At 46.6% G+C, this 27,611-nt stretch overlaps 1 protein-coding gene across 1 annotated transcript in view; it reads right to left on the bottom strand.

Moving 5' to 3' along the window:
- The window catches only part of BRINP1 (BMP/retinoic acid inducible neural specific 1), a 173,832-nt gene that overhangs the window by 62,861 nt on the left and 83,360 nt on the right, over positions 1-27,611 (bottom strand). Inside the window, exon 3 of the mRNA XM_032308161.1 lies at positions 3,900-4,090. Within this exon, the coding sequence (XP_032164052.1) occupies positions 3,900-4,090 (191 nt within the window). The remainder of the gene's footprint in view (positions 1-3,899; positions 4,091-27,611) is intronic.

Genomic DNA, 27,611 nt, shown 5'->3' with positions numbered 1-27,611 from the left:
TTCCAGGAGGGTGGGTGGTGGCCCGGTGGAATACGGACTCTATGGATTCGTTTGTAATGGTCCTGATGTCTCACCTGGGTCAGAAGAAGAGATGTTCAGTTATCGTGGCACGGATGAATGGACGGATGGGTGGATCGACAACGGAATGGCTAGCGGAGGGGCAAATGATTCGATATGTGAATATACTAGGAGTAAGAGCCAGGAGGCAGAGGAAATAAATATTCCAAGTGTCAGCGCTGGCTCTCCTTGGGACCCACAGAAGAAAAGGTGGAACAGGCACAGCTCCCTTTGGACTAAAAACTGGCAGAAGCAAGCTTTAGATCAAAAGGGGTTAATGGGCTTCTTGCCGCATTATTAAGACTTAATTTCTTGTTTATTAAGAGAATGTTCTGTTTAGAGTTGCTTTCCCTTTTGGGCATTCCTGCAAATTGCCTCTTCACCCCACATAGGCCTTTCTTCCATCTCTCTGTCCTCCAGGGGATTTGCTTCTCTCTCTCTGCACCACCTCTTTCAGAGGGGGACAAAGTGGGGCTCAGACGCACAGGGGATGGGGATGAGATGGCAGCCAAGCACTGCACCTTGTGAGTGTAGAGGGGATACTGCTCCTGTGTGGAGGAGGGGAATGTCCGGATTTAGGGTTCCCTGGGGCATCCTTCCCGACTCCCTTCTGAGTTTCTGTGACTTTGTTCCTTTCCCTTAGCCCAGGGGAGTTTTCCCAAAATGCAGGGTGGGGAATAATGAGTAGACACACAAAAGTACACATAAGCACAAAAACATAAGCTTTTGTGCATAAAAAGACATTCATGTAACTCACACGCATTCATATACATGTGCAACCTCACAGATGCACGTATACTGGGCATCTTTTCTATATGCAGGAGTCCCTTGTATATGCACATGTGGACTGTGGGTGTATGTATGTCTGCACACAGTTGAACTCACATCCAGGTCTATCTAGGGAGGCGTCTGTGCACATCTGTCTGCTGGGGAAGGCGTCCAGTCCCACGCATGCCAACTCGACCATACGTATCACACAAACACCTGGCTACAAGGTGTTTCCTTCTGAGGGATGGAGGGAAACTGCTATCCTCGTATTCCTATGTCATTTTAGACCCCCGATTCTTCCCCTTACCACCGCCCATGAGAAAAATCATGCATAGCAAGTCCATTATGAGTTCAATCCATTTCACCAAAAACCCCATGGTTTTTGAGGACCCCATGGTGTGGGCATGGGTTGGCCCTCCTGCTGCCTTTCCTTCCTCTTACCTCTCCCTCAGGAGCCAAATAAAGGCATGTACTTGTCCTCCATGGGACAGCTTAAGATCATCTTTTGTTGTTTGATCATGCCCTTAGGAACTCACCTGACACCTCAAACAGCTTATCAGAGCATTTCTTCTAAATGAACATGGTGTTCGTTTTAGGAAAAATTACACAGAACAACATGTTCTGCACCTTCTTCCATTTAGGCAGGAAAACGGATATCCAGGTGAAAAGTGAATTTCTCAATGTCTCCTATTCACGAGTAAGTGGTAGGAATGGGCTTGAATCCCAAATCCACCTGTTCCTTACTCCCATGAAATTACAAATACTTATAGTAAGAATAATAAAACACCACCAACCATAGCAACAATTTGTTTGGTGCCCAACACTGTGCTCAGCACACTTAATGCCTCTTTTATTTAATTTCATAATATGCAGGTCTATTTATACAAGAGGAAACCAAGGCTTAAAGTAGGTGTCCCCAAACTGGCATGGACCAGGAGACAGGACTGGAACCAAGGCAGGTGAACTCCAGAGCCTGCCCTTCTATTCACTGTAACTGACCCCATCCCCCCCTCCCTTTGCAAGAGGAGGCCCTCAAAAACCATTGTTCCATGAATGAGTGAGTGAAAACAGGATGTCAGAAGGACCACATACAGGGTGTGTCTGGCACTTCTGTGTTCAATCAACAGTGCATCTCTTCCCCTTCCTGCTCCCCGCTCCTCCAGGCTGAGGACTGAGGGAGCATTTAGGGCCTGCTGTCCAACCCTGGAACTCAGTCCAAAGTTCTGCATATTTTAAAATGTTGTGCTATAAAAACAGAAGAGGAACAAGGCTCTGTGAATAATTCACCACTCCGCCTTGGAGAAATTAAAAATATATTTCACAGCCGAAGAAAGGGCTTTGTTAGTTGGGATTTCCAGGGACTCGGACAGAATGCAGCTTCTAACTGAAGGACTGAATTGGTTGCAATATATTTTTCTTTTCTTTTCTTTCTTCCTTTCTTCCTTCCTTTCTTTCTTTTTTTTTAAATTCAAGTGAAATGGGATGTGGAGAAGTTCAAAGAGAAAGGGGCACAGGTGAATGAAACACTCAATGACGAAGTGATTTCGTCTTCACTTTACAATAGAAGAGAATGTATACTACACATTCTAACATTCAAAGTCCTACTAAACTTAGTATTTGACTAGCAACAGGTGACAAATACACACTGGTGGGTTGATTTTGGAATGGGTGGGGTGGGGGGGGTTGGTGAATGAGCTGGTTAAAGAGATAACGGATGTTGAGTCAAAAAAAAAAAAAAGAAAAGAAAAGAAAGATGCAGACTTTGTGGACAGAAAACCCAAAGTTAAAAACTTAGGATAAACTGTGCTTTGCTTGTTTTTAGTTTAAATAAATAGAACAAAAAACAGAAACAAGAGAAACCCTTAGCTTTGTCATTTGCTAGCCATTCCTTTCTCCTAGCTCCCAGCTTCCTCAGCTAGACAATGGAAATATCCGGAAGACACTTGCCGATTTTAAGGACTACCGGCAACAGGGGAGCCCTACTGCTGGCAAATAATAAGCACTGGCTTTTCTTATTGTGCAGATGGATGAGTTTGCCCAACCAGCTTCTCCCCCGACATTCCCGACGTCATCAAATTCCTAATCTGGGCTTCTTCCAAGTGTACACTGTGTGCTCAGCCTCGAAAGCGCAGCCACCTTCCTGGTGCCTGGCCGACTCCTGCTGAACTAAAATGTTGCTTCCCCCATGACGCTCAGCCCTCCTCTGAAGGAGAAGATAGAATGAGATGATCACGCCTCCGTCCACCTGCCTTGCCTCTGCCAAGACATCAGTCTTATTTAACTGGCAAGGGCCAAATCTACATGCAACCTAGCAGCTCTCTGAGTGCGAGACGCTGAGCTCCACCAGCAAAAAGCCTGTCTCAAAATTCAGTGGCCCTGGTCCCTGTGGCAGAAAACTGATGTCCAAGGGATTGTAGCTCATAATGTAAAATGTTGCATGTAGGCAAGAACCAGAAGCATATGCTAGTTTGTACCATATCCCCCCTTACAAAAAATGTATATTCTCCCTATTAGCCTCTCCTGCTCTCCTTACTCCCTTAGAGATTGGTTGGACGTGATGGGGAGAGATGGGTAAGGCTAAGCAGGATGGAACAATTAGCTTGCTTTCCTATTAACCTCCTCCAAACCCGTAGAAGATACAAATAATACCCTCCCTGTAAAATGATAACCGCAAATTATCAGTCCCTCAAGCAGACTTAAATAAACAAAGGCACTTCTCTAAACCATATTTGAAGCTTCATTATTTCCCCAGATTAGACTGCATTCCAAAGGAACTAATCCAATAATCAGAGGAGGCACCCCTGACGAACTGAGCTAATTCCAAGGTGAAGGTCCAGAAGTTAGTACTTCAGCAGCAGTTAGCCAACTCATGTTGGACGGTCGCCAGAGAAGGGAATCAAGGGCTCTGACGTGAACACAGCCACCAAGACAAGGCAGCTTCTCTGGCATTAGCTGCTTTTGAGTGACGTCCCGTGGAAGAAATGTTAGTCTGGCTTTGATCCTAGGAGACCCCACCTTTCCCTCCGACTCGGGCCCAGGGGCGCAAGGCTCTGGCCCAGCAGCTGCCAACCTACCTCCCAAGGTGGCCGAGATGAGGAGGTGGGTGCCGTACTTTTTGATGATGGTGTCGATGAACTGCTGCGTGGTAGGTCTCCGACCAAGCAGGCGGATGCTCCTCTGAAACTCTGGCATGAGGGGCACCGGGTGGCGGACCAGGTCTCTCCTCTCGATGGCTGTGTTCCTCACCTTCCAACGGGCAAACTCCCTGGGTAGGAGAGAGGAGCAAGATGCCTGGATTTACCACTCCTACCCCCAAGGCAGAGTCTACACAGTTACCCCACCCGGGCCTCGCTCCTGAAGGTGAGAGAGTGACAATGGTTATTTTTAATATTTGTCAGGTGATACTGAGATCTGGGGCCCTCCATTCTCTTCAGCCGACAGAAATGTACCACGCAGGTCGCACCCCCAGGACGCTGTGGAGAGCCAGACAGACACAGTCACGTTCTCACGCTGCTGACAGAGCATCAGGATGCAAAAGTCACCGTTGCCTGGCTGCTTTTCCCTCTCTCTCACCAGACTGTGAAGGAGACCACAGGGACAGGATCTTCTCTGATGCCTGTCACATGGTAGGACTCCAAACAATACCACCCAAAGGAGTCAACAAACGAGTGGACGGAAGGATGGATGGAAGGGAGGGAGGAAGAGGGGACAGGGGAAGGCTATTCACAGCGGGGAAGACCTAGGGTAGGAAGCAAGTTGAGACACGCTCTAGGACAATTCCCAAATCAGATAATTAGCCTGGAGGTGGTTTTATTTACCATTTTAACATGCACTCCGTGCGCATTTGCCATTTGGAATTTATAATAAAGCTATGTCGTGGGTGACACACGGGAGAACTTCCATTCTTTCCTTCCCGAACGATGAAAGGGATCGAGACTGAAGACCTTCAACCGGGGAGTCCAATCTCACGCTGCCTCTCGCCAGCTATGCGGGGCCATCCCGGGCAAAGCTTGTCACTTCTCTGGACTTCTATCTCCTTATCTATAAAATCCAATTAATATTATCTCCTTCTTCCTGCTGGGGCAGAGATTACATGCAACCGCGGCTGTGAGAACACCTTTGGAAACTGCCAGGTACTAATCCAGTGTGAAAGAGAGTTTTATAACTTCATATCCTCACAAATTCCCAGACAGGAAAATCATTAAAGGTCCATGGGCAATGAGCAAGGAGCATACAAACCGAATACGAGTAGAAATTCGAAGGGCGGTGGTTCAGGCTGCTTTTGCTTTCATCATGACCTCTGTTCCTATCAACGACGAAGCTCCTCCTGGAGCAACCCAGCGCTCTGGTCTGCCTGAATTACAAGCCCCAAGACCCTTGAGGAAAACAGACTAGCCAAGAGGACGGGAGGTCAGCCTAGATAAATGATGGGAACCAGAGTTTAATGAAAAGGTCTCCCTCTCCTGCCGCGAGATGGAAGAGACGAATGAAGGCCGGGGCACGGAGCAAGGAGAAGCAGAACAGGGAGATCGCCCCAGGATGCGCCCCTGTAATTCAGCGGTGGGGTCTGACCCCCGATGCAGAGGAACGTGGGTCTGAAAATACGCTTTCAGACTGGTACATTTCCAAGGCCTCAGAGCTTATTGTCTGTGTCTGCTTGTGGAATTTCTGTTCATAATTCTTAACACGGTTGAAATTCTAAATAAAGTCAGCTCGGTACCCTGCACATCGTCCGTTCTTATGAAGTCAATCGGCTGCCCTCCAAGACCCTCACAGGCAGCACCAAGATAGTGCAAAGTCTGAGGTCTACGGGATGGGGGGTGGACACGTCCCAGGACCGCGTCCTGAGGAAGCTCACAGCCCAGCAGGAAAGATAAGATGTTTCCAGTCTGTTGTCAGTCCAGGACTAGAGGACACAGAACAGCCCAGACTTCTCAGGTCTCCAGGGGAAGCTTCAGAGAAGAGGTCATAGCTGAGCTATGGTTCTGAAGTCCACAGAGGCTCTAGATAGAAATGTGGTGGAGAACAGCTCTCCCTGTGGAAGAAAGGGCAGGAGCAGAGCAGGTCCGGGGGAGGACTGTGAGATACGGGAAGAGCCGAACAGGTGGCCGGGGGGAGGACAAGAGGGAGCAAGTGGGACAGAGGGAGGGGACTTTCGAACAGATAGAGGCTTGTGGCATGACTCCCATGACCCCCATGCCCTGGGGTTCACACCCCTGTGCAACCAGTCGCCTCTGCTTGAGTGTGGGCAGGAAGGGACTCGCTTCCAATGGATGGAATGTGGAAGTAATGGAATGTACCTTCCAGGATTCAGTTACAAAAGATTTCAACTTCCGCTTTGCCTGTCCTGTGTGTGTGTGTGTGTGTGTCTCTCTCTCTCTGACATGGTGTGAGATGCTCTGTGCAGAGATCCACGTGGCCAGGAACCAAGAGAAGCCCCCGGCCTGCAGCTTCCAAAGAAATGGGATCCCGGAAGGCCCTGAGTCCTAACAGTAATGGCACGGTGAGCTGGGAGGCAGACCCTTCCCAGCTGAGCCTCAAGCCCATAACCACAGCCTGGAGAGAACCACACCACCCAGGGAAGCCACACTCAGGCACCCAGGCCACAGAAACTGTGAGATAATACTGTTATATCAAGGCACTAAGTTATGGAGGTAATTTGCTACTCAGAAAGAGATGACCTTAAAAGGCAATAGGATCATCAGGTATTTCTGAGGAAAAGAGTCTTTTCTTATCAACTTATCCCCCAAATTTCTAAAATTACATATAAATGTAATTATGAAATTATGTATGTGCATAGAAAATACTCGTACTTCAGTGTAACGGACAAATACATATATAATTATTTGTTTTATAACTTATGACCTTGGATTACTATTTTTTTTTCCACATGTCTATGACTACATTCTTCAAAACCAATGTGCATTTACACACAGAGAGGTTAAGTAATATGCCAAAAGTCACACAGCTAGATAGTGGTAGTGCTGGAAGAAGAAAACTGGTATCTGGATTCTTGTATCAGTCTTTTAATATAGATACTGACACATAAAATGTAAAAGCTATAGAACCAGGTCCTACCAGTCCCACCACCAAAGTACCAGCTCAAGACTCAATTCTCACCCTGGCCCCCTCTTCCCTCCTGACTTCCGCCCTCTCTCTTTTTCCCCACAGCCTCTACCATCTTTCTGATGCTGATGCTCACCAACTACCCTGCCATCCGGTTGCTTCCTTGAAGACATTAGGGAGGCAGCTGGTGCTAAGTCCCCAGCTCCTTCTGCACAGGAGAGGTGCAAGGCCTAAGTGGGGGGATGCATAGATGGGCTAAGCACAGAGCAGGGGACTTGGGAAGAGCTCAGAAGCTGTGTGTGTGTGTGTGTGTGTGTGTGTGTGTGTGTGTGTGTGTATGTGAGAGAGAGAGAGAGAGAGAGAGAGAGAGAGATTAGGAAGCACTGACTCTGCCAGGCACCTGCCTTTTTCCAGCATCACAGGGCTCCTGATGCAAAGGAATTCTCTGACCTTTGAGGCAGAAAGTGCATGTTTAGGAAAGCTCTGAAATCAAGCTGTGCTATTTGTAATGGTAATTTTAGTCAAAGAAAGAGTCCTGCCCCAATCTGCAAGAGGCCCAGGGGTGGCAGTGGGAGTGGCAAAGAATTCTGTTGTATCAGTTCCATCTTGATGGGAGGGCTGGATTTGGCCCAAGAGAGGGGAAGGGTGTTTCAAGAAGAATGAACTCCCCATGCACGAAGGGAAGATGAGGCAGGTGGAGAGAAAGGGGTGTGCGCACACGTGTGTGCATGTGTGAGGGAGATGTAATGATAAGAGGTAAAGGCAGAGAGGCTGCCAGTGACCCCATGATGAAGGGCCTTGGGTGCCTAACCATGTTACTGGGTTTCAATCTCTCAACTCCTCTGGGTGACCAACAATCCAGACTAAAAATGTGAGAAGAACAAATTTATGTGACTTCGTGGCCATCGTAGCGATACTGGAGCAAAGACTGGAAGAGTTACAGGATTCTAAAATGTTACGAAGGAGATTTAAACAACACTGGAGCTGAAACAGTTCAATTTTATTTCCAAATCTGGGCACCTACTGTTTTTCCAGATCTGAGGACACAGCAGCAAAAAGATTAGCTGATATCAAGGAGCTTAAACTTTGGTGAGAGCGCACAGCTCATAAAGATCCAAATCAGTAAGAAGCTGGAGGGGAGAAGTACTGTGAAGACAAATAAGGTGGAGGAAGGCAGTCAGGATGCCCAGGGGTAGGGTGAGGGTGTGGTTATAGAGACGGCTTTCTTAACATGATGACAGGAAAGGAGACCTGAAGAAAATGAGGAAGGGAACAGGGGGCCACTGGTGGAAGAGTGTCCAGGAAGAAGGAAGAGCAGGTGCAAATGTCCTGGGGTAGGACTGTTTGCTAGGTTTGGGGAACATCAAGGAGGCAGTCCTAGGGGAGCCTGGGTGGCTCAGTGGGTTAAGCCACTGCCTTCAGCTCAGGTCATGATCCCGGTGTCCTGGGATGGAGCCTTGCACCTGGCTCTCTGCTCAGCAGGGAGCCTGCTTGCCCCTTTCTCTCTACCTGCCTCTCTGCCTACTTGTGATCTCTCTCTGTCAAATTAAAATCTTAAAAAAAAAAAAAGAAAGAAAGAAAGAAAGAAAGAAAGAAAGAAAGCAAGCAGGCAGTCCTAGATATGCACATAAGTAGAGGAGATGAGATAAAAGGAAGGGTGGGAAGAAAAAAATAACATTAAAATATAGGATGGAGTGGGCACTGGTCTTGAAAGGCTATGTTGGATTTGGTAAAGATGTCCTATTTTTAAATTCCAAGTAATGTATGCAGTCAAAAGGTTTTCAGCAATGACACAACCTAGGTTCTAAAAGAGGAGCCAGAGTCTGTCACAGCTACTCAGCTGTGTCCTTGCAGTATGAGCAGCCGTAAACAATACATAAACATGTGGGTATAGATGCGTTCCAATAAAACTTTATTTATAAAAGCAGGTGGCAGGCCAGATTTAGTCCCTAGGGAATGTGGCCCCTATTCTGAAAGCATCACTATGACTCCTTTGGTAGAAGTCATCAAATCCAACTCACTCAGTTCACAGATGGGAAAACTAAATTTCAGAGACATCAAGTTACTTGCCCAAGCTCACAGAGCGAATGACCTGCAGAGCTGAAATTAGAGCCCAGGGCTCATGACTGCAAGCGCAGTGCCCTTTCAACTGCAATAAGCGACCTTCAAAAGAGAGGGAGAGAGAGAGTGAGGGTGGGGAGAAAGCCTTTCTTGTCATGTTGTCTAACTGCTCTGCTGGCCCAAGAACAATTTCATGTAAGTTCTCAGTGAATTGAACACAACATTTAAAAAAAAAAAAAAGTCTTCTCTTTCCTTCTGAGCCCACAGAGCCAGTGAATTCCCCTTGGAGGAGAAGGCAGAACCACAATGGCACAGGATCCGTGGAATACGCTTATGCCCAATTAAGCATCTCAGCAGGCCGGGCAAACCAATTAGACTGAGATTTAAAAAGGACCCTGGATGGAAGGCATGGGGCGGCTGCGGCAAGGCCTGTCCCACTGGGGGAGCAGGAGGCAGGAGGGCAGGTCACAGCGCGGGCAGGGATGGATGAAGACTGAGGCCAACAGCACAGGTTCAGACGAGGCTGGAGAGAAACCACAAGGCTGGAGAGAAACCATAAGGCTGGAGAGAAACCACAAGGCTGGAGAGAAACCATAAGGCCAAGGCTTTTTTCTCAGAAGGAAGCATTGCCTTTCTGGGACTCCTCCCTCGTCCTGCCCCCCTTACTAGCCCTGTGCTTCCCTACCTACACACACACACACACACACACACACACACACACACACCACACTCAGATGCACACACTGAGGACAAAAGGCTGTGTGTGGAGCCGGCAGGAGACTGCTCTGTGCCCTTGGGAAGGTATTTAGTCTCCTGGGAAATAAGCTGATTGTATTCGATGATTTTCAGCCCTGCATCTCTCGGCCTGGGCGCTGGAGGAGGAAATCCCGAATTAAAACCCGACTCTGCCACCAATTAGCTGTGAAATTGTAAACGATTTTGCTTACACTCTATAAAGCATAGATGTCATCCCGGGGAATCATGTCTCCCATGGAGAGTAGGCTGAGCATCAGGGTAAATCCTGAAGCTCAGTACTTAGAAGGAAACCTCCATAAACTTAGTTATTGTCCATATTGTCACTGTTGTTCCGGTTCTGGGGGAGGCTCCAGTGGGAAGCTGGGCGGCAGGGACTGGATGGTGGGGTGGGAGAGGGAAGGAAGCAATCATGCTTTTTTAAAAAATTACTGGTAAGGAGAACTTCTGAGAGGCGAGATCTCATCCTCATGAATCCATTAGAAGCAGTGAGTCTGAATGCAAGAAAGGAACCAGCAGTTTAGAAGCTGCCATGAGACAGGTATGCAGTTTCCTTACACCAGTGGTGAAGTCTGAAACCAGGCCATCTCACCCCATTGTGCTGAGACGTCAATGAATCTGTGATCAGAAAACTTCTCGTCAATCGCAGCAGGGTATGGACAGTTGTAAGCCGCTGCTGGTGTTTTCCTATTATTGTTACTAGCAGAAGGCCATTCATAATGATGCTTCCATTGCATACAACTTTCCTTTTTGTTTTCCCCTTCTATAAAGTGGGATCACAGTTTTCAGTTCTCAGGGGTGTGGGGAGAGCCTAGTCTATGGTTATTGTGAGTTTCCTCTCCAACGTCCTCTGAGTAATCCAGGCTACTGAGGAACTTGGAAGGGACGGATTGCTTTACTCTTCTTTACAGAGTATGTTTGGCAGCTTGTGTTTTTTGTTTTTGTTTTTGTTTTGTTTGTTTTTATTTTTGTTTTTAAGCAGATTTCATCCCCAGCTTGAACTCACGACCCTGAGGTCAAGATCTGAGCTGAGATCAAGAGTTGGCAGTTTAGCTTCCAACTGATCCACCCTGGCACCCCTGTTTTTGTTTGGTTGGTTTTTGTTTGTTTTTGTTTTGCTTTGACTTGAATCTGATTTCACAGCTGAAAAAGTTGGAGGAGTTTGTTTCATACAGACTTCCATATATAGAAAGATGGGAAAATAAAGGGAAGAAAATATTTTATTTGCAAGTTTGGGTTAAATTCACCCACAAACGTAAGTCTATAAGGTCCTGAACACTTTATAGAAGTGGATTGCAGATGTCTCTGACCCTCCCTGCAGCCAGTGGTCAAAGGAAATCACAGCCAAAAGAGCCATAGAGTCAAGAAGATAGGGGCGCCTGGGTGGCTCAGTGGGTTAAGCCGCTGCCTTCAGCTCTGGTCATGATCTCAGGGTCCTGGGATCGAGTCCCGCATAGGGCTTTCTGCTCAGCAGGGAGCCTGCTTCCTCCTCTCTATCTGCCTGCCTCTCTGCCTACTTGTGATTTCTATCTGACAAATAAATAAATAAAATCTTAAAAAAAAAAAAAAAGATAACAGAGCAGTTGTGCAAAGTTGTGAAAGAAACACACATTTCCCAGAGGCCACAATAAGACACAAACATCTCCCATGGTTTCTCATAAAGAGATGGATATAGTCGATGCTGGTTGGTGATACACCAGTGCTTGATACCATTAGCAATGACGAATGCCCAGGTAGCCAAGTGCATTTGCCAGAAACATCATTCAGAAAAGCAGCTCGATGAGAGTCGAGTGTGTTACCGTCCCAATACGTGGCTCTCTAGAGTTCTGACTTAACTCAGGGCTACATTTTTTAATATGCTCTAGACACTGCACCCCCGATCAATGTTTGTGGATAGCATAACTGATCCGGGTGCTTATCCCTGGGTGGCTAATCCCATTGATTGTATTAACTCATCATTTGGAAGTTGAATAAAAACAAGCCTCTTGAGTGTCTGCAGTGTGACGGGTAGAGGGATCTGGGACCCCTGTGAGCAGCCAATTGTCCCCAGAGATGAACAAGGAGAACTGCCAGGGAGGAGAGTGAGGAGAAGAAGTCACTGAACCAGAGAGAGAGAGAGCAAGTACGAGCGCATCTCCCTCGCCTGCCATTCCCAGTCTCTCCCCGCATGATCCCCAGCCACCTCAGGGAAAGGTGAAACCAAGGGCGTATGTGAAATGGAAATGATGCATCTTAACAACTAGGATGCCAGAGACAAAACCCCCATTGTCTCCATGCCCCAGGACAGAAGCAAGAGGGGCAGCTGAGGAATCGGGGCATCAAGGGGGTCTCTGTCAAGTGGGTCTCCAGGGCAACTTGGTGCCAGAGGGGTGAGGAGAGGAAGAGAAGGAAAAAACTCCCCCCAAACATGATTGCGAACAGGTTCATTTTAATTATAAGACACTGACTTAACTGTGGAGGATAAAATAATCCTTGCTTACGATGTGTATATAAGCCTTTCTGCTTTCCAAATGTGTTCACCTAAGTAATGGCATTTTAATTTTTATACCAACCCAGCAGCAGCTCTGAAGGCTTTCTGGAATAAAGTTCAGAGAAACCAGGAGAAGCATCTTGGAATGGGGCTCCAGGCTTCTCTTGGAGTAGAAACTTGAGAAGACTAGAAATACACAAGCACATTGGAATGGCCCAAGTCTTATAGAAACGGACCATTTCCCAAAACGCAAGTGGGGTTCTTCGTGGAGCCCCGTTACTAAGGGCAGGAGTGCAGTGAGGGTCATGGGAATCCACGGCGGGCAAAAGCAGCTTAGAATGCACTTGCTTTATGGACTCCAAATGGCTCCTCTATTTCCCTGAGATGCCCTCGATCGCCTAAGCCATCTCGTTGCTGAGACATCCAAAACATCAGAATGGAACAGAATGCAGCCTCAACCAAGGGTATTCCTGTCATTTCCCAAATGAGGTTACTAAAGGACAGGAGAGAAAAGGATTTGCCCAAAGCCACACACCACTGGTGGCAGGAAGGACTCGAATCTGGGTCTCTGATCTCAGATTCAGCCTCTTCTGTCCTGACCCACTGCCCAGCCCATCACCTCCATTGTGTGGGGTCTGTAGGTGACTTGGTCCTTTACAAAACTCTGTCATCATGCCCATTATCCTTCCAACAACCGGGAGATGGGGGATATTTCCATCACCATCACAAATGGGGGAAACTGAGGCCCGGGCCGGTGATGGCCACGTGACAAACCCGTGTGAGGGCTGGGACAAAAATGCCAATGGCCTGATTCTCGGCCAGTGGACGCAGGGTCCTCCTTGTTTCTTCCTGCTTCCCCCTCCTCTGCCCACTTGGGTGTCACCATGCCAGTGGAGGACAGGTGTACATGCTTACTTCTAAGACACCTTGCTGATGCTCTGCAGAAGAACAGGGTAGAGGACCTTAGGGAAAAGCAAACAGCTCATTCCACTGAGCACCAGCAAAAGGGCCACAGAACAGGTCTGTTTTGAAGATATGATGGCATCTGGAAGGAACACAGACTTTAGGGTCAGAAAGGCCTAGCTCTGAATGAGCATGGAGCCTTTCAACAGCTGAGCAATTCTTTGCAAATTCCTCGGAGTCTCTGATCTTCTATCAGTACAATAGGAATTCTGGTACTTACCTCGCAGCATTGCTAGAAGGATCAAGCATAATGAATGCAATTAATCTGGCAGTAGTAGCTACTCAATAAATGTTAGCTATTTATCCTTTGGCAAGGCATTCTAAAAGGGGAGTTTGTCGCATAACACATAACTTTTAATGGATATTTTAAATGATCTTAATATGCTCATGGGCTCCAGGGATTATGCAAACTGCATATAAATAAAATATTTAAAATTCTGTTTACTCAATTTGTCTCTCTGCTTATTTCCAAAGCATCTATTGTGAAAGCATGACTCATAACTAAATATAGATTAATAAAAGTTTGGAGCGGCAATTATTCTTCAATTATCATAAATCCCATTAAACATTGCAATTATATGAATTTTCTCTTTCAGTCCACCAAATTTGAGAGCTCCAAGGGACCACGGAGAATGTCTTCGTATATGGCCTTCAATCTTTAGATGGAAACACGGAGAGTCTGATGGGGGAGGAAATTTTCCAGGGACACACAGCTGTCAGTGACAGAGCTGGGTTTTCAAATCCAGGTCTCGCCCAGTCAGACCTCTGCCTATTTCCTTCTGCAGTGGTGCATATTTTGGGGAGAAAAAAAAAAAAAAGATGAACAACTTCCCCAGCAAGTAATATTGCATGTAATTGCCAATTGCTTCCTTGTTAAAATATTTTGGTATTAGCGAGCACGATACCATCTCAGAGCCTTCCCCAAATCCACATTCCCAGCGAGGTCCTTCTTTGTTGCCCTATATAGAAAGTTTCCCTGTCCTTATTTTAAACTAGTTAAGAACGAGCTTTTTCCTTAACTCATTCAACACACATTCACCCAGTGTCTGGTTCTATATCAAGAACTAGGGATCTGGGACGCCTGGGTGGGCTTCTGCCTTCAGCTTGGATCGTAGTCCTGGGGTCCTAGGATTGAGTCCTGTGTTGGGCTCCCTGCTCAGTGGGAGCCTGCTTCTCCCTCTCCTTCTGCCTGCTGCTTCCCCTGCTTGCACTCTGTGTCTGTCAAATGAATGGATAAAGTCTTAAAAAAAGAAAAAAGAGAGAGAGAGAGAGAGAATTGGGGGTCTAAAGCCTTCTATTCAACTTAGATATACCAAAGTCCTCAAAAAAGATTTAACTCGGACTACAGTAAACTGTGACAGATCAAATCTGTCACTCTGCCTATTTTGTAAATAAAATGTTATTGGGACACAATGATGATCATTTGTTCGTGAATTATCTGTGACTGCTTTCAGACAATGTGACAGAGTTTAGTAGCTGCAACAGAGACCCCACAAAGTCTAAAATATTTGCTGTTTATTATCTGGCTTTTATAGAAAGTTTGCTGACCCTGAGCTAACCCATTGACTAGGCCAGTCACATAATGTATTTTAAGGAAATAATCAAGGAGGCCAGAGCAAAGATTTATAGATTGAGCTACTCCAACAGATAGATCAGTAAATTCTCTGTGTGTGTGTGTGTGTGTGTGTGTGTGTACACATATGTATGTGTGTGTTTGACAACAAGATTCCCATACCCTAAAAATATTTTTAAACTCCTGGGCTAAAGTAAATTAGAAAACAAGGATGTTTTCTCACACACCCCGCTTGGAGCACCTTTAAACCTAAACAACAAAGTCATTATTTAAATACAAATTAGGCAGAACTGATTTAAAAAAAAAAAAAAAGCCCAAATCACACCTGAGTTAAGAAAATAAACATGTTTCAAGTGGAATTTATGACTTGATGATTAAATAAGGTAATTGACTTGATATATTCAATGTTGGGAAAAAAAAAACCACACCCACACTATCTGGGAGGGTTGAAGGCATTCCCAGGGGTACCTGATTGCCCAAACACCACAAGAAGAAGCAGATTCCACCATTTTTCCTAGTTGTTGGAACCCGAGGAGTAGTAATGCCATGAAGGCATGGTTCCGAGGGCTCTAAGTTACCGACCGGGAAGAGGTGACAGCACGAAAAAGCCCCACTCGAGGCAGCAAGCTCTTTCTGACTGACAGAACTAATCAGAATCGACCAGGTCGCCCTGAGAATTAAGGAGGCTCCTGTTGGTAGCGATCAAAGCAGAACCTGAATAACTGATTGGCGGAGATGCTTACAGGAGGGATTCAGAACCTGCAAGGTGGCTGAAAAGTGTTGTTGCTGTATTTACCCGACTAGGCGACCCGAGTGCCCAGCTGAACTGGAAATGGTTCAATATGGAACCAGAAATGTTAACCACTGACAGGTATAAGAGTCTCACATAAGCCCCGGGATGATGGGTGATAGATATGGAAGACATTACCTACTCAGTTGTTTTTGCTTTTGTCTGAGCTTTGAGTTAGTTGGATGAAACTTCAAAACACGCAGACGGGTGCCAACCCCCTGGTCTATCTCACAGCTACCCCTACACTCTAAATTTTAATTCTATCCGTCCCTCTAAAGCACCTAAAAAATGGTTCTTCTTCATCAAATGATACTTGGGTTCCTTTTTGGTGTCCCCACAAGCAACGAGCAAATGTTATTTTTCCTGGAGAGAAAGGCATTTCAGTGGCCACCTCATGAAAGCATAGTGACCACCCTTCCACGAGTTCACCTGGTACTTTCCAAAAGAGCCCCGCCTCCACCTCGTGTGAGGGTGCTTATCTACCTACATTGATAAACTCAGCCACCAGTAATATCTGTTTTCCAATCCTGGACATGCTAAATTTTTCTGACCCATATGCCTCAGCATAAGTAATTTTGACGACCTCATATGAGCCAGGTGTCCTGCATTAACAGACACACACCACCTGGGATATAGCTATGACCATCCCATCTCACAGATAAAGAACCCCAGGTTCAAAAACCTCCAACCGGTTTCAACATTGTGTGCACACCAGATTTGGTTTACACTTTTCAACTCAAAATTCTGTCTACCGAGCTAACTACCCACTGTGAACCTCCCGTCTGTGAATTTATATAAACGGTTCCTACACCACCTTGCATTTCTTACCTCCCTCCTGCATTTTCAGCAAGCTGCTGCCAATATTTTGGCTTCCTTCAAGGCTGACGGTGGGTCTACAGGAACAGGCACTGGATATCAAGCAAAGGTGTTGTTAACTCTACTCTCTACCACACTAAGTTGGATCAGCATAGATAATGAATTCTTTTCGGATTTCACTTTCCCCACCTGTAAAATGGACAGCTGGACTGGATTTGTGGCCTCCAAATGTTCACATTTTCATGAAACCCTTGCTTCGTTAACTCAGTATTTCAAAAAAGTCTTTGTCGCTTTGCTTGTTGGGGAATAGCTACCAAGATTCAGTCTTTATTTTAGGGGCTGGGGCTAGAGCAGTGAACAATACAGACCAAGAACTTGCATTTTTCTGGGGAAAACACAGAAGACAATATTCCAGTAAATCTTTTGCCCAACAGAACTTCTCCCGGGTGCTTTGTGAAGTGAGGTCCATACGGTCGAATAGAATTGAGTCAGAGTTTTCAAACTGGGCTTCCTGGTCTGAAGGGCTGGGTACTGAGGGGTGAGACAGGCTTCTACCCACCTCACCTCCCAGAGAATTTCTGTTGGGGTGCATCAGAATTTGGTGGGAAGGCATGTTAAGATCCAGAAACAAGGAGTGCCTGGGTGGCTCAGTCCATTAAGCATCTAACTCTTGGTTTCGGCTCAGGTCATGGTCTTAGGGCCCTGAGATCCAGCCCCAGGTCAGGCTCCACACTCTGCCGGGCGTCTGCTTGACCTTCTTTCCCTCTCCTTCTGGCTCCTCCTCTGTACTTCTCCCTCTGCTCCTCCCTCCACCCATGCAGGGTCTCTCGTTCTCAAATAAATAAATAAATAAAATCTTTAAAAAAATACAGAAGCAGGAGCTCACTTTACAAACCTTAGTAAATCAGAGTTTTTGTCTTTGCCTTTTTAACAGACTCCCGGGTGACCCGTCTAGAGTAAAACAGAGAACCCCTGGACTGAAGGGCCCTTTGAGGTCTCCTCTACCTTGGACTACTTTATCTCCCTTCCCCTTCCCTCGGCCAGAAGGTGACTTCTAGACGAAACTCTCTGACTGCCCCAGCCAGTTCTGGGCCCCCAACCAGTGAACACGGTGAGCTTGTACTTGTGTGTACTTGTGTGATGATTTTACTGTCACCCCCTCCACTAGAAAGTGCCGAGATGGTTCCTATTTTGTTCGGCTCTAGGACATTCCTGAAACTTATAAAATGCCCAGTACATAATTCTTAAATAAATCAAGGCAGTATGAATGAATGTGTGGATGAATGGCTCTCTCCTTTCCAGCCCTGAGAAGCTCATGATTATAGGCACCCCCCACGATCAGACCATTTCCCTGCCAACACTCCCCCTCCCACCCCCGGAGCCTGGCAAGTTACCTTAGGCCCTTTTTCCAAACTATCCAAAGCCTTAGTGACTTCCTGTTTCCATTTATTACTGCACCCTGTCCCAGGCGTAGGCAGAGGCGGCAATTAAAGCCTCAGAAAGGGGGAATTTTGGAATTAATCCTTAACACCCGTGTGCTTTCCTGTTTCCACTGTCCCATCAGGAGCATGACTAATAAGTCCAGAGAAAGAACCCTCGAGATGGAATAAAACAAGATTCTTAGCCAAGACACACAGAGGTGAAAATACCACCCACCTTGTGCCCCGGCCTCTGAAATTCCTCCACGCACCACAGCTAGGATTATCTTGCAGAACAGTGGGTTTGGCTCATATCAGCTCCTCTACCTTGTTGGGGACCTGGCAATGAGTCCCCACTGTCTACTAAGTACACAGGAAACGCTCTGGAGTCCTATTCAAGACGCCTCATGACCAGAGTTAAACTTCAGGTGCCCGGCTCCTTCCTTGGCCACTCTGTCCTTGCTCTACTCGGATGTAACCACTCAGTGGGCCCAACCACAGTTACTGTCGCCCACCTGCACCTTTCCCTTCCATTTTCATGAACACTCAGAGACTAATCACTACGTAAAATGCAGTCCAGACTTCTTAATTCTGAGCAGAATGCCTTTCACGGTCTCTCCTGCCTACTTGCTTCTTCTTGACTCCTAATCTCCCTCCAGCCCGGTGAGTGGACAGGCTTATTCCTTTTTTTTTTCTTTTTTAAATTTTTTTAAGGTTTATTCTTTATGAACCTCCAGCAAATATACAAACCCACTCTGACCTCCAGGCATTCTCATTCATCAATAACACTTTGCCCTTCTCCAATCAAAACACGGATTACCTTGTACTGAAATTGCCCATTTACTTCTGTCTCTGTTACAGGATTCATTCTGCATGAGAATGAAGAGAAGAAAGGGTGCTTGTTCTGGATACTCTTAGCACCTAGCGCCAGGCCTGGTATGTAGTAGGTTCTGAAATTTTTGGAACGAGAATGACTGTATCTCTCTTGTCACCATCGGCTGACTCCCAGACTTCCCGTCTATGCATTTCTTCAGCCAATATTGTATTAAAACTCCTACTATGTTCACGGCAGGCTTCCGAATGCAGGACACAGCAGTGAAAAGGACAGGCAAAGTATTGGTCTTGTCAAGCTCCCGTTCTCACGGGAGAACCAGTCCGTTAAGAAACTGATGTTTATGCAATGAAATGCCAGACAGCGGTGAGTCTCGTGGAAAAATAAAATAAGGTAAAGGGACAGTTAGGGACAGAGGTGGAGAGGACCTATTTTCATAGGGAGGCAGTGGAAGGTTTCATAATGAAACGAAACCCAGAGATGTAGGGAATATAAAGGAGGCTGAGACCTGTCCCAGGAAAGGTGAAATCAACTACAAAATGCCCGATGCTGTAAGAACGGAGAGTGTTTGACTAATGACAGAAAGACAGGGTGGAGAGGGCCGCAGGGAGAGGCAGGCGAGACCGCACGAAGGAGGTCATGGTGGGCCATCGTGGGACTCTGGATTTCGTATTAAATGCAATGAAAAGCCACTGGAGGGGTCTGAGAAACAAGACAGAGGAGGAGTCAGGTTTCAGAACATCGGTCCGCTGCTTTGTGAACAAGAGTGGAAGGTGGGGCGTGACACCGTCGGAAGCAGGGACGGCACTAGGTGGCCACCGCGGCCGTCGGGATGAATGCTCACGGTGGCCTGGAGGAGGCTCGTGCTGGTCTGGCGGGCAAGAATAGCGGAGACGCGTGTCGTCCGTGAAATCTAGAGCATCTGTGGGTGGAGGGCGTGAAAGGAAGATGAGAATCCTGGAGGCTTTGGGCTTGGGGTACAAATAAGTGGGTCAGATGAAAATGGGACTGTTGGTGGAGGAACACGTTTGAAAGGAGAAACCAAGAATTCAGACTTTGATATGACACATTAAAAGAAGGTGATTAAATAGCCGGGTATAGACATCTGGAGGCTAGGGGAGGGGTCTGGGCTGGGGATATAAAAGCAAATCATCAGGGTAGATTCTGTAAAGCCGCCAGAGAAAAGAACAGAAGAAATCATCGAAATGTGGGTATGGATACGGAAGAGTCACAAGGACTGAGACCCCTGAAAAGAGAAGGCTCCAGCAAAGGCACTGAGAAGGTGAGCCAAGGGAACAGAGAGTGTGAACAAGGAAAGTGTTTTCATTAACGCAAAATCAAAATTCCCAGAGCTTCTGTGAACTGACTGCTTCTCTGTCTACCCTTCTTCTCCCATTGACTGCATCCCATGCAGTGCCCTTGTTCTGTCCTCCCACGAACCCAGATGCTTTGACTGTCCATGCCTCTCTGGCCTGCAGGGGGCGCCCTTCCCTCGAATCTCTGCTGTGCAGCCCCCTCATCGTCCAAGCTCAGGCACCAACCAATCTCTGGCCGCCAAGCTAAACTAGCCCCCATTCCATTGCCTGATTTTCATTTACTTACGGCAACCATGTCACTGTCTGCAAGTATCTCATCCATTTGTTCACACTCGATTATCTTCCTCCCCATAGTACTCTTCCCGGGCTCAGAACATTTCCCCGCTACCGCATAAACTCCACAACAAGGACACCACTGTGTTCATTGGATGGCTCCCTGAAGGAGCCTATGACCTGTGCCCAACACTTAGTAGAGGCTCCATAAATATTTGTTGAAGACATGAAGGGATTCACCTCCCCAAATCCCATCCATCAAGACCCAAATAAAATCTGATTTAACTTATGGAGACGTCCCTTACTCTTCCATCTTAAAGCAAAATATGTGCATCACGAAAATTTAGGAGAAAGAGGACCGGCCTGGAAATCAATTCAGGCTGGGTTCAAATACTGACTCTGCTTCTAATCAGCCATGTGGCTTTGTACCAGTCCCAAAACAACACCTCCAGGCCTCTTTCCTACACAGGAAAGGTCCCTCCTCCATGAGTTGCCTTTTAGAGAAAATGTATGTAAAGGGCTGGCCACATAGACCCGCCCACAAGGGCTATTGTCTTTTTGTCACTGTCCTTTTATCCTCTGCCTTCCCAAAGCAGGCACCTGCCCTTCTCATGACTCTGGATGACAATTTCTTTTCTGGGTGGGTTTTGTTCCCATCAAACACAACAGTGGCTCAACACTGGATGTAGCCACTTGCAATCTCTAGATTCCTTGTAAAAGCTCCTGGGATGGTTCACCCTCCCCTTCCTCGAGGGCATGAAGCATTTTTAGCCTGAGTGTCTTCCACTTCATTTTTCTCGGTGTCTTATCCCCTCCAGTGCTTGCACTGGGATCTCGGGAGTTTGCTCATGGCCATTCCCGCTGGTCACTCTTACTTTGTGATTTCTATTCTTTTTTTTTTTTCCCCCTTTTTCTCTCCCTCCTCCTTTTAAACTAACATTTATACAGTGCTTCCAGTTTGCAAAGCACATTTCAAATACCTGAGTTTAATCCTCAAAGCTGCCCTATGTGTAGAGAAGTTTTATTTACTCCATTTTTTTTTTTTAATGTAGAAATAAGGCTCCATGGGTTATTGGACTTGTACGAGGCCACAGAGGCTACAGAAACCAGGCCAGGAGAGCCAGGAGAGCCAGGAGACTCCAGGTACACGTGAACTTGAACTCTGCTCTCTCCATTTGGTTCCACCATTCATTCCTTCATTCATGCATTCATTCAACGTGCCATTAACCCATTCATGCATACAGCAGCAAAGATTTAGTAAGACTCAGACACGAGTCTAAGCGCTTGAGATAGTTTCATAAGTTTCCCTTATGAAACTTCTTTTCTAGCAGGAGACCTGGAAAAAAAAAAGTTGAAGCGGCGAAAATAAGAAGTGATAAATATCATGGAAACAAGGAGAAAGTGGGACAGGCTAAGGGGGAATGGAGGGCTGGGAGCAGGGGGTCCAATCTCAAACAGGACAATCAATATAGGTTTCACTGAGAAATGACCAGAAGCAGATGGAGGGCGAGCTCTTGTGTGTCAACACCAGGCAGAAGACCTTTCCAAGCAGTGGGGACCCTGGAAGAGCTGGTGACAGCAGAGCAATGAGGGACAGGCAGGGAGTAGTAGGAGGTAATGTCAGAGAGAAAACAGGGTTCTGACCACACAAGACCTTTCTGACCTCTGGGATGATGTTGGTTTTCATTATGAAATGAATGGGAGCTATTGCCGGGCCCCGGGCTCTGTAAGTGACATGAACAAACTTGGGTTTTCCAAAGCTCACTCCGCGTTGAAAGTAGAAGTTGAGTGGTAGAAGCAGCAAGACTAGGCAGGCAGCGTCTGCATCATCTGGGACAGAGAGGAGGGAGTAACAGGAGAGGAGAGAAGAGAGGGTCCAATTCTGGATTTATATTTTTTCAAAGTAGCAAAGGTAAGATTTCTTACTGGATCAGAGGAGGGGTGAGAGGGAACAAAGGAAGACAAAGGGTTTTCGCTTGAGCAATTGGAAATGTAGAACGTGCATGAACTGAGATGGGGAAGCAATGGGCAGGAGGAATGTGACTGGTGACTGGGAGGGGCGGTCAGCAGTATGGTTTTGGACGTGATATATGGACGTGTCTACCTGACACCCATAGGAGATGTCCAGTGTGCAGCTGGATATACAAATCTGGAGTTGGGGATAGAGATCTGGGTGGGAAATATTATTGATATCGTTCTAACTCTCTTTTTGTTAAGATTTGTTTGAGAGAGACAGAGAGAGAGAGAGCATGCTAATAAAGTACCAGTGTGGGGCAAGTGATGCGGGAGAGGGGCAAAGCGAAAAGGGAGAGAGAGAATCTTAAACAGACGCCACACCCAACTAGGAGCCTGTCAGAGGGATCTCATGACCCTCTGATCATGCCCTGAGCTGAAGTCAAGAGTTGGACCCTCAGCCAACTGAGCCTCCTAGCCACCCATCTACTCACTTTTCAAGAGAGGATGTATTCAACCAACCACTGTATGTCTACGATTCACTAAGAAATGAGCCAGAAACTGGTGTTGATATGGCTGGGAGAAACGGACAAGGCCCTTGCCCAGCAGGATTTACAGTCTATCCGGAAGACAGAGTAAGCAACAGAAACAAATAATTATCATCAACTACATTACAGTAGGGTAAGGTCTTTGGTTTGGGAAGTACAGTGGGTAATGGGATTTACATAGCTTTGGCATCTGACCTAATCCAGGAGCATCCCTGAAGGCTTCCTGGAGGAAGTGAAATGTAAACAGATACCTGAAGAAATATTTAGACAGAGGTACAGGAGGAAAAGGAGTATTTCAGGAAGAGGGAGTAGCCCACAGCTGAGAGGGAGTAGCCCACAGGTGAGAGAGAACGTGATGTGTCTAAAGGAATAAGAAAAGTTTAGAGACAATCAGGTAGGTGTCGGGTAGAGGACTGGGTGGATATAGTATGAGAAGATTCTAGAAAGACGGGCACTGGGCAGATCACAAAGGGAGTTGAAAACATACATGCTTAGGTTTCACCTTGGGGATAATGAAGAGGCAATGAAAGTCACAAACAGGAGAATCACATAATGAGATAGTCAATTTAGAGAAAGCTTTCTCTGGCAGCAGATTCCCTAGCAAAGCAATGCTAGCAAAAGGATTTTCTTCGTCCCAGTTGGTGGCACAAAGTCTCCTAAAGCTGCAAAAGACTTCATTTACTGGGAGAGAGAGAGGAAACAGATATAGCAGAACATTAATGATTTTCAAATCCAGGTAAAGCATACATCGTTGCTGATTTTCCTTTTCTCTCATTTTTAAAACTTTTCTAATTTTTTTTAACTTTAAAAAAAAAGTTTCAAAAAATTGATTTTTTCCAAAATAAAAAATTGGGGGAAGTTGTTTTTAAGTGTGTGTGTGTGTGTATATATATCTTTTTCAAGTGACACCTTGTTGAGGCTGCTGTTCTGGGAAATCAGGTTGAAAAGAGTGTGCGAATAACCCATGCAAAATTCGTGAGAGTGGATAAAACTGTCACACACACACACACACACACACACACACACACACACGGAGATGGGGGAGGATGCCTTGGGACACCACTGCAAGTCCTAACAGCCCAGCTCCAAGGAGAAGGAAAGCCAGCTACTTAGGCACCATGCGGATGGTGGCACAGCCCCAAGGGGACACAGGCTCTGTAGGTGTGGCACTTGCTACTTCCAAGCATTTTTTTTTCCCCTACACCGGTTCCTGTTCTAGCAACAGACATGAAGGACCAGCTTCCCTCGTGGCCAATCTGGCCCCAGGGGCCACAACACAGAAGCAGACCCTTCTCTGCACAAGTGTTCCTGCTGCCTTTCCTCGTTCAATAACTCAGGGTAGCCTGTATTTCTATTTACTTATATTTATAGTAAAAACAGAATTGATCTGAGCTAAATCTTGCTGTGTAGGCCCTCTGTCCCTGGAGACAGCGTTAGGTCAGAGAGCGTAGACCAGGGAGGAAAGTACGCACGATTTCCTGGTCCCCTGCAAAAGTGGGAGCTGGAATCACACCAGCAGCAGGGGCTTCGGGGCCTGAGCAGGATCCTAGCAGCTGTCAGCACCCACTGCCTGGTGAGCAGAAATTTAATAGTCAGACCCTCCTTAAATTTATAATCTATGTTAAGGGGATACAAAACTTAGAAAACTCTGGAAAACAAAATGAATGCAAGATCCCACGTCTGGCTCTATCATCTGAGAGTGCTGTCCATGTGGGCATGCTGGATGTTTCTCCTCTCTGGGACTCAGCTTCCCCATCCATAAAATCAAAGGTTTGGATAATATTTCCCCATCGCCCCATGACAGCCTTCCTTGTCAGTACATACTAGGATCCTGTGAAACAGGTGGAGAGAAAATGAGCATGAGCTTGGGGGGAGTCGTCATCGAATGCAACATGAGGCCACAGAAATTCTGATGGCCAACGGAAGGACAGGATTTCTCTGGGTGTGGGGGATGGCGAGGGTTCGAGTGAGCGAAGAAGGGGGATACCGCAATCCCAGGGGTGGAGCGAGGCATGGAAGCTGAACGGAAAACCATGGGGGAGGGATGGGGTGCGGTAAAAAGGCATGCAGGATTGGAGCACTCGGTCCCGTTCATCGTGCAGGGTCTACAAGGAGCTGTTTCCTCCAGGAACATGCTCAGATCTCTGCTATCTTTGCTGCCTCTCCAACTGAACCTGTTTGAGGTTATGTTACTTGTCCAAGGTCGTCACCCAGCCGGGTCAAACCTCTTTGCAACTCTCTCATCCTATCTGTCCACTGCTTACGTTCCTCCCGGATGAAGAGCTTCCCTGGGACAGTCACCTCCACCTCTGTACTCTCAGGGCCTGGCCTGACACAAAGTGGAAACCAACTCTCAAAATGCAAACTGTGATGGGTTGATGTTGGAGGTCTAGGTCTATAGCAGATTGTCGCCAGCTGGCAGGCTAAAAGTGGGGAGTGAATGCGACCAGCAACCTCAGGTTACTGAGTCAATCACATTCTGCTTACCCTGAGTCACTTCCCAGATTGCCCAGCCCAGGATACCTCTGCCCTCCCCGCTCCTCCCCTCTGCCGGCTGTGTTCTCTAAGTGGCAGGTGTTTCCCAGTTCACGGAGCTAGAGGATGTGTGTCGCAGGGAATGAGGGCAGAGGGAGAAGCCAGCTTCCCTCTTCTGGCCTTGAGTGATCCAGCCCTGGAAAGCGGGCACTGGGATATGAGGGCACAGGAACGAGAAGCAAACTCTAGGAGCAAATAGAGATAAGTGATTCTACCACGATGACTAAGAGATGGATTTGGTAGACATTACAGAGAAACTCTGTGAGCCCATGTGCTTCCGCCAGTGGATAGAGCTGGATGGGTCTGAATTCGTCTCACTGGACTGGACCTCCGCTGGCCCTGATCTGGGAGACCCCACGCGCAGAGCTGAAAGAACTCACGTTCTTTTCCTGGGCAGCCCTGACAAAGTCCCAACGGTGTGTCCTCCTCTGTGGAATGGGAGGGGTGGTTCCAACCCTGCCTCCCTCCCAGGTCGGCCCCAGGTCCCAAATAAGAAATGGGCACAGGACCTATTGACTTCCCATTCCAGGAGCTAGGAAGCTGGGGCTTCAGAAAGGTATGTGAAAGTTGTCAGAATTGTCAAGCTCCAAGAGGTGGCTCTAAGTCACAGAGAGTAAATTCGGCAATTACTTTGGAAGACCTTCTAAATTACTAATGCATATACACACCATGTACATGCTGTACATGTGATATAAACATGTGTATGCATGTACATGCATAGCACATGTAAGTATAAAACCACATGTGTAACATACATATATACAAACATGTGTAGCATACATACACACAAACATACACTGTACTAAGTTATGTAATTACACTGTCACTATTTACTGTTTATAATAACCCCGTGGTTAAATCCTGTCTCCATTTATATACAAGAGATGGAGGCTTACACAGGAAAGTGACTTGCTCAAGGTCACTCATAAGTAAAACCAGAGCTGGGATTTGAACTCAGATCTGTCTGATTCCAGACCTTGCATTATTTCAGTACTTGATCTCTTGATGGTTGGAGTTCATAATGCATAGCTAAAAAGAAAACTCTTTTTCTCTTTTAATAAATGATTTGGGCTTATTAAAAGTCTAACTTCAAATGAACAGGACCCCTTCCAACTAGGAAGGAAGCTCTGCAGTTTGTTTGCACCGAATCATCTCTCTGGGCCCTTGTTACTCTGTCCCTCTTGGGTTGTATATATAGTCCTGACTCCACCAAACTGTGAGCTTGCAACCTTTAGGGTTCAAACCTCATTCCATTTATCTCTCTCCCTTTCATCATTAGTGCCCTAAACACAGTAGTTCCTCGTGAATCGCATGCTGAGCTCAGTAAGGCCATGAAGGCACTCTACTCTGATAAAATTAAATGAGTCTAAGAAGCGAGGGGCGAGTTTCATGCGCAGTCAATATGATGGGCCCTCCAAGACTCATCCTGAAACAGACATGGTGTTGGGCGGGTCCAATGCAACATCGTGGGGGCTTTGGGACCAGGTCGCCTCACATCATGAGATCTACATCCTCACAAGGACCAAATCCCCAGTCACACCTGCTGCGCTGTATCCGAAGAGCTGGCTGGAGTCCGTAAGTCTCTAGGCACCTCTTACTGATGAAGCACTCTCTGGCCAGATGGGGACGGAGAGATCACGGACTTCACTCACCTTTTCCCTCTCCTCCAGGGTCTGTTTCCTTTCACTGTTTCTTTACATCTGTCTCCATCACTTCCTTATAGGTTATCTTGTCTTCCTCACGGGCCATTCCTTTCCTTTCCTTCCTTTTCATGTTTCCCCCTCATGGCAGCCAGACAAAACATCCTTACCGCAGGACTCATTTTCCTGAAATATCTAGGACAGGGATCTTAATTGGGTACTCTCCTGAACACATCCTAAACAAGGTCCATAAGTTTCCATCATAATATTTCCTAATGATGGTTCATTTATGTTTAATTACCCAAGCAATACGTGAATGCAGTTTCTTTGTTTTAAAAAAAGGTTTTAATTATAGATAATCGCCATTATCATGCTAAAAGCTTCCTGATTTTTCTTTCTACGTTTACGTGTGTATAAATACACTCTTAAAAAATACATCGCTTTATGTGGGCGCATGTGGGTGTGTTTAATACATGTGGGGAACACTGCTCTGTGGAATGTTCTGTAACCTGCTTTTGTCCCAACAGAACCCCTATAGAATTGTTTACATCAACAGAATTGTTGCACTTTATTCTTTTTAATTACAGAGTGTTCTACACTATCAATAAGCACGGTGCATTTACGCCTTCATCTACTAGTGGATATCTAGTATTTTCACCATTCTTTTATAAGCATCTGGCAACAAACACCCTGGGCCATAACTCCCAGTCCACAGGTGCATGTTTTCTCCATGGAAAGATACTGAGAGAGGGCGTTGTTGAATCAGAGGCTACGCCCAT

Source organism: Mustela erminea, chromosome 12, assembly GCF_009829155.1.
Source record: "Mustela erminea isolate mMusErm1 chromosome 12, mMusErm1.Pri, whole genome shotgun sequence".
NCBI lineage: Eukaryota > Metazoa > Chordata > Mammalia > Carnivora > Mustelidae > Mustela > Mustela erminea.
This window is presented reverse-complemented; position numbering and strand designations above follow the sequence as displayed.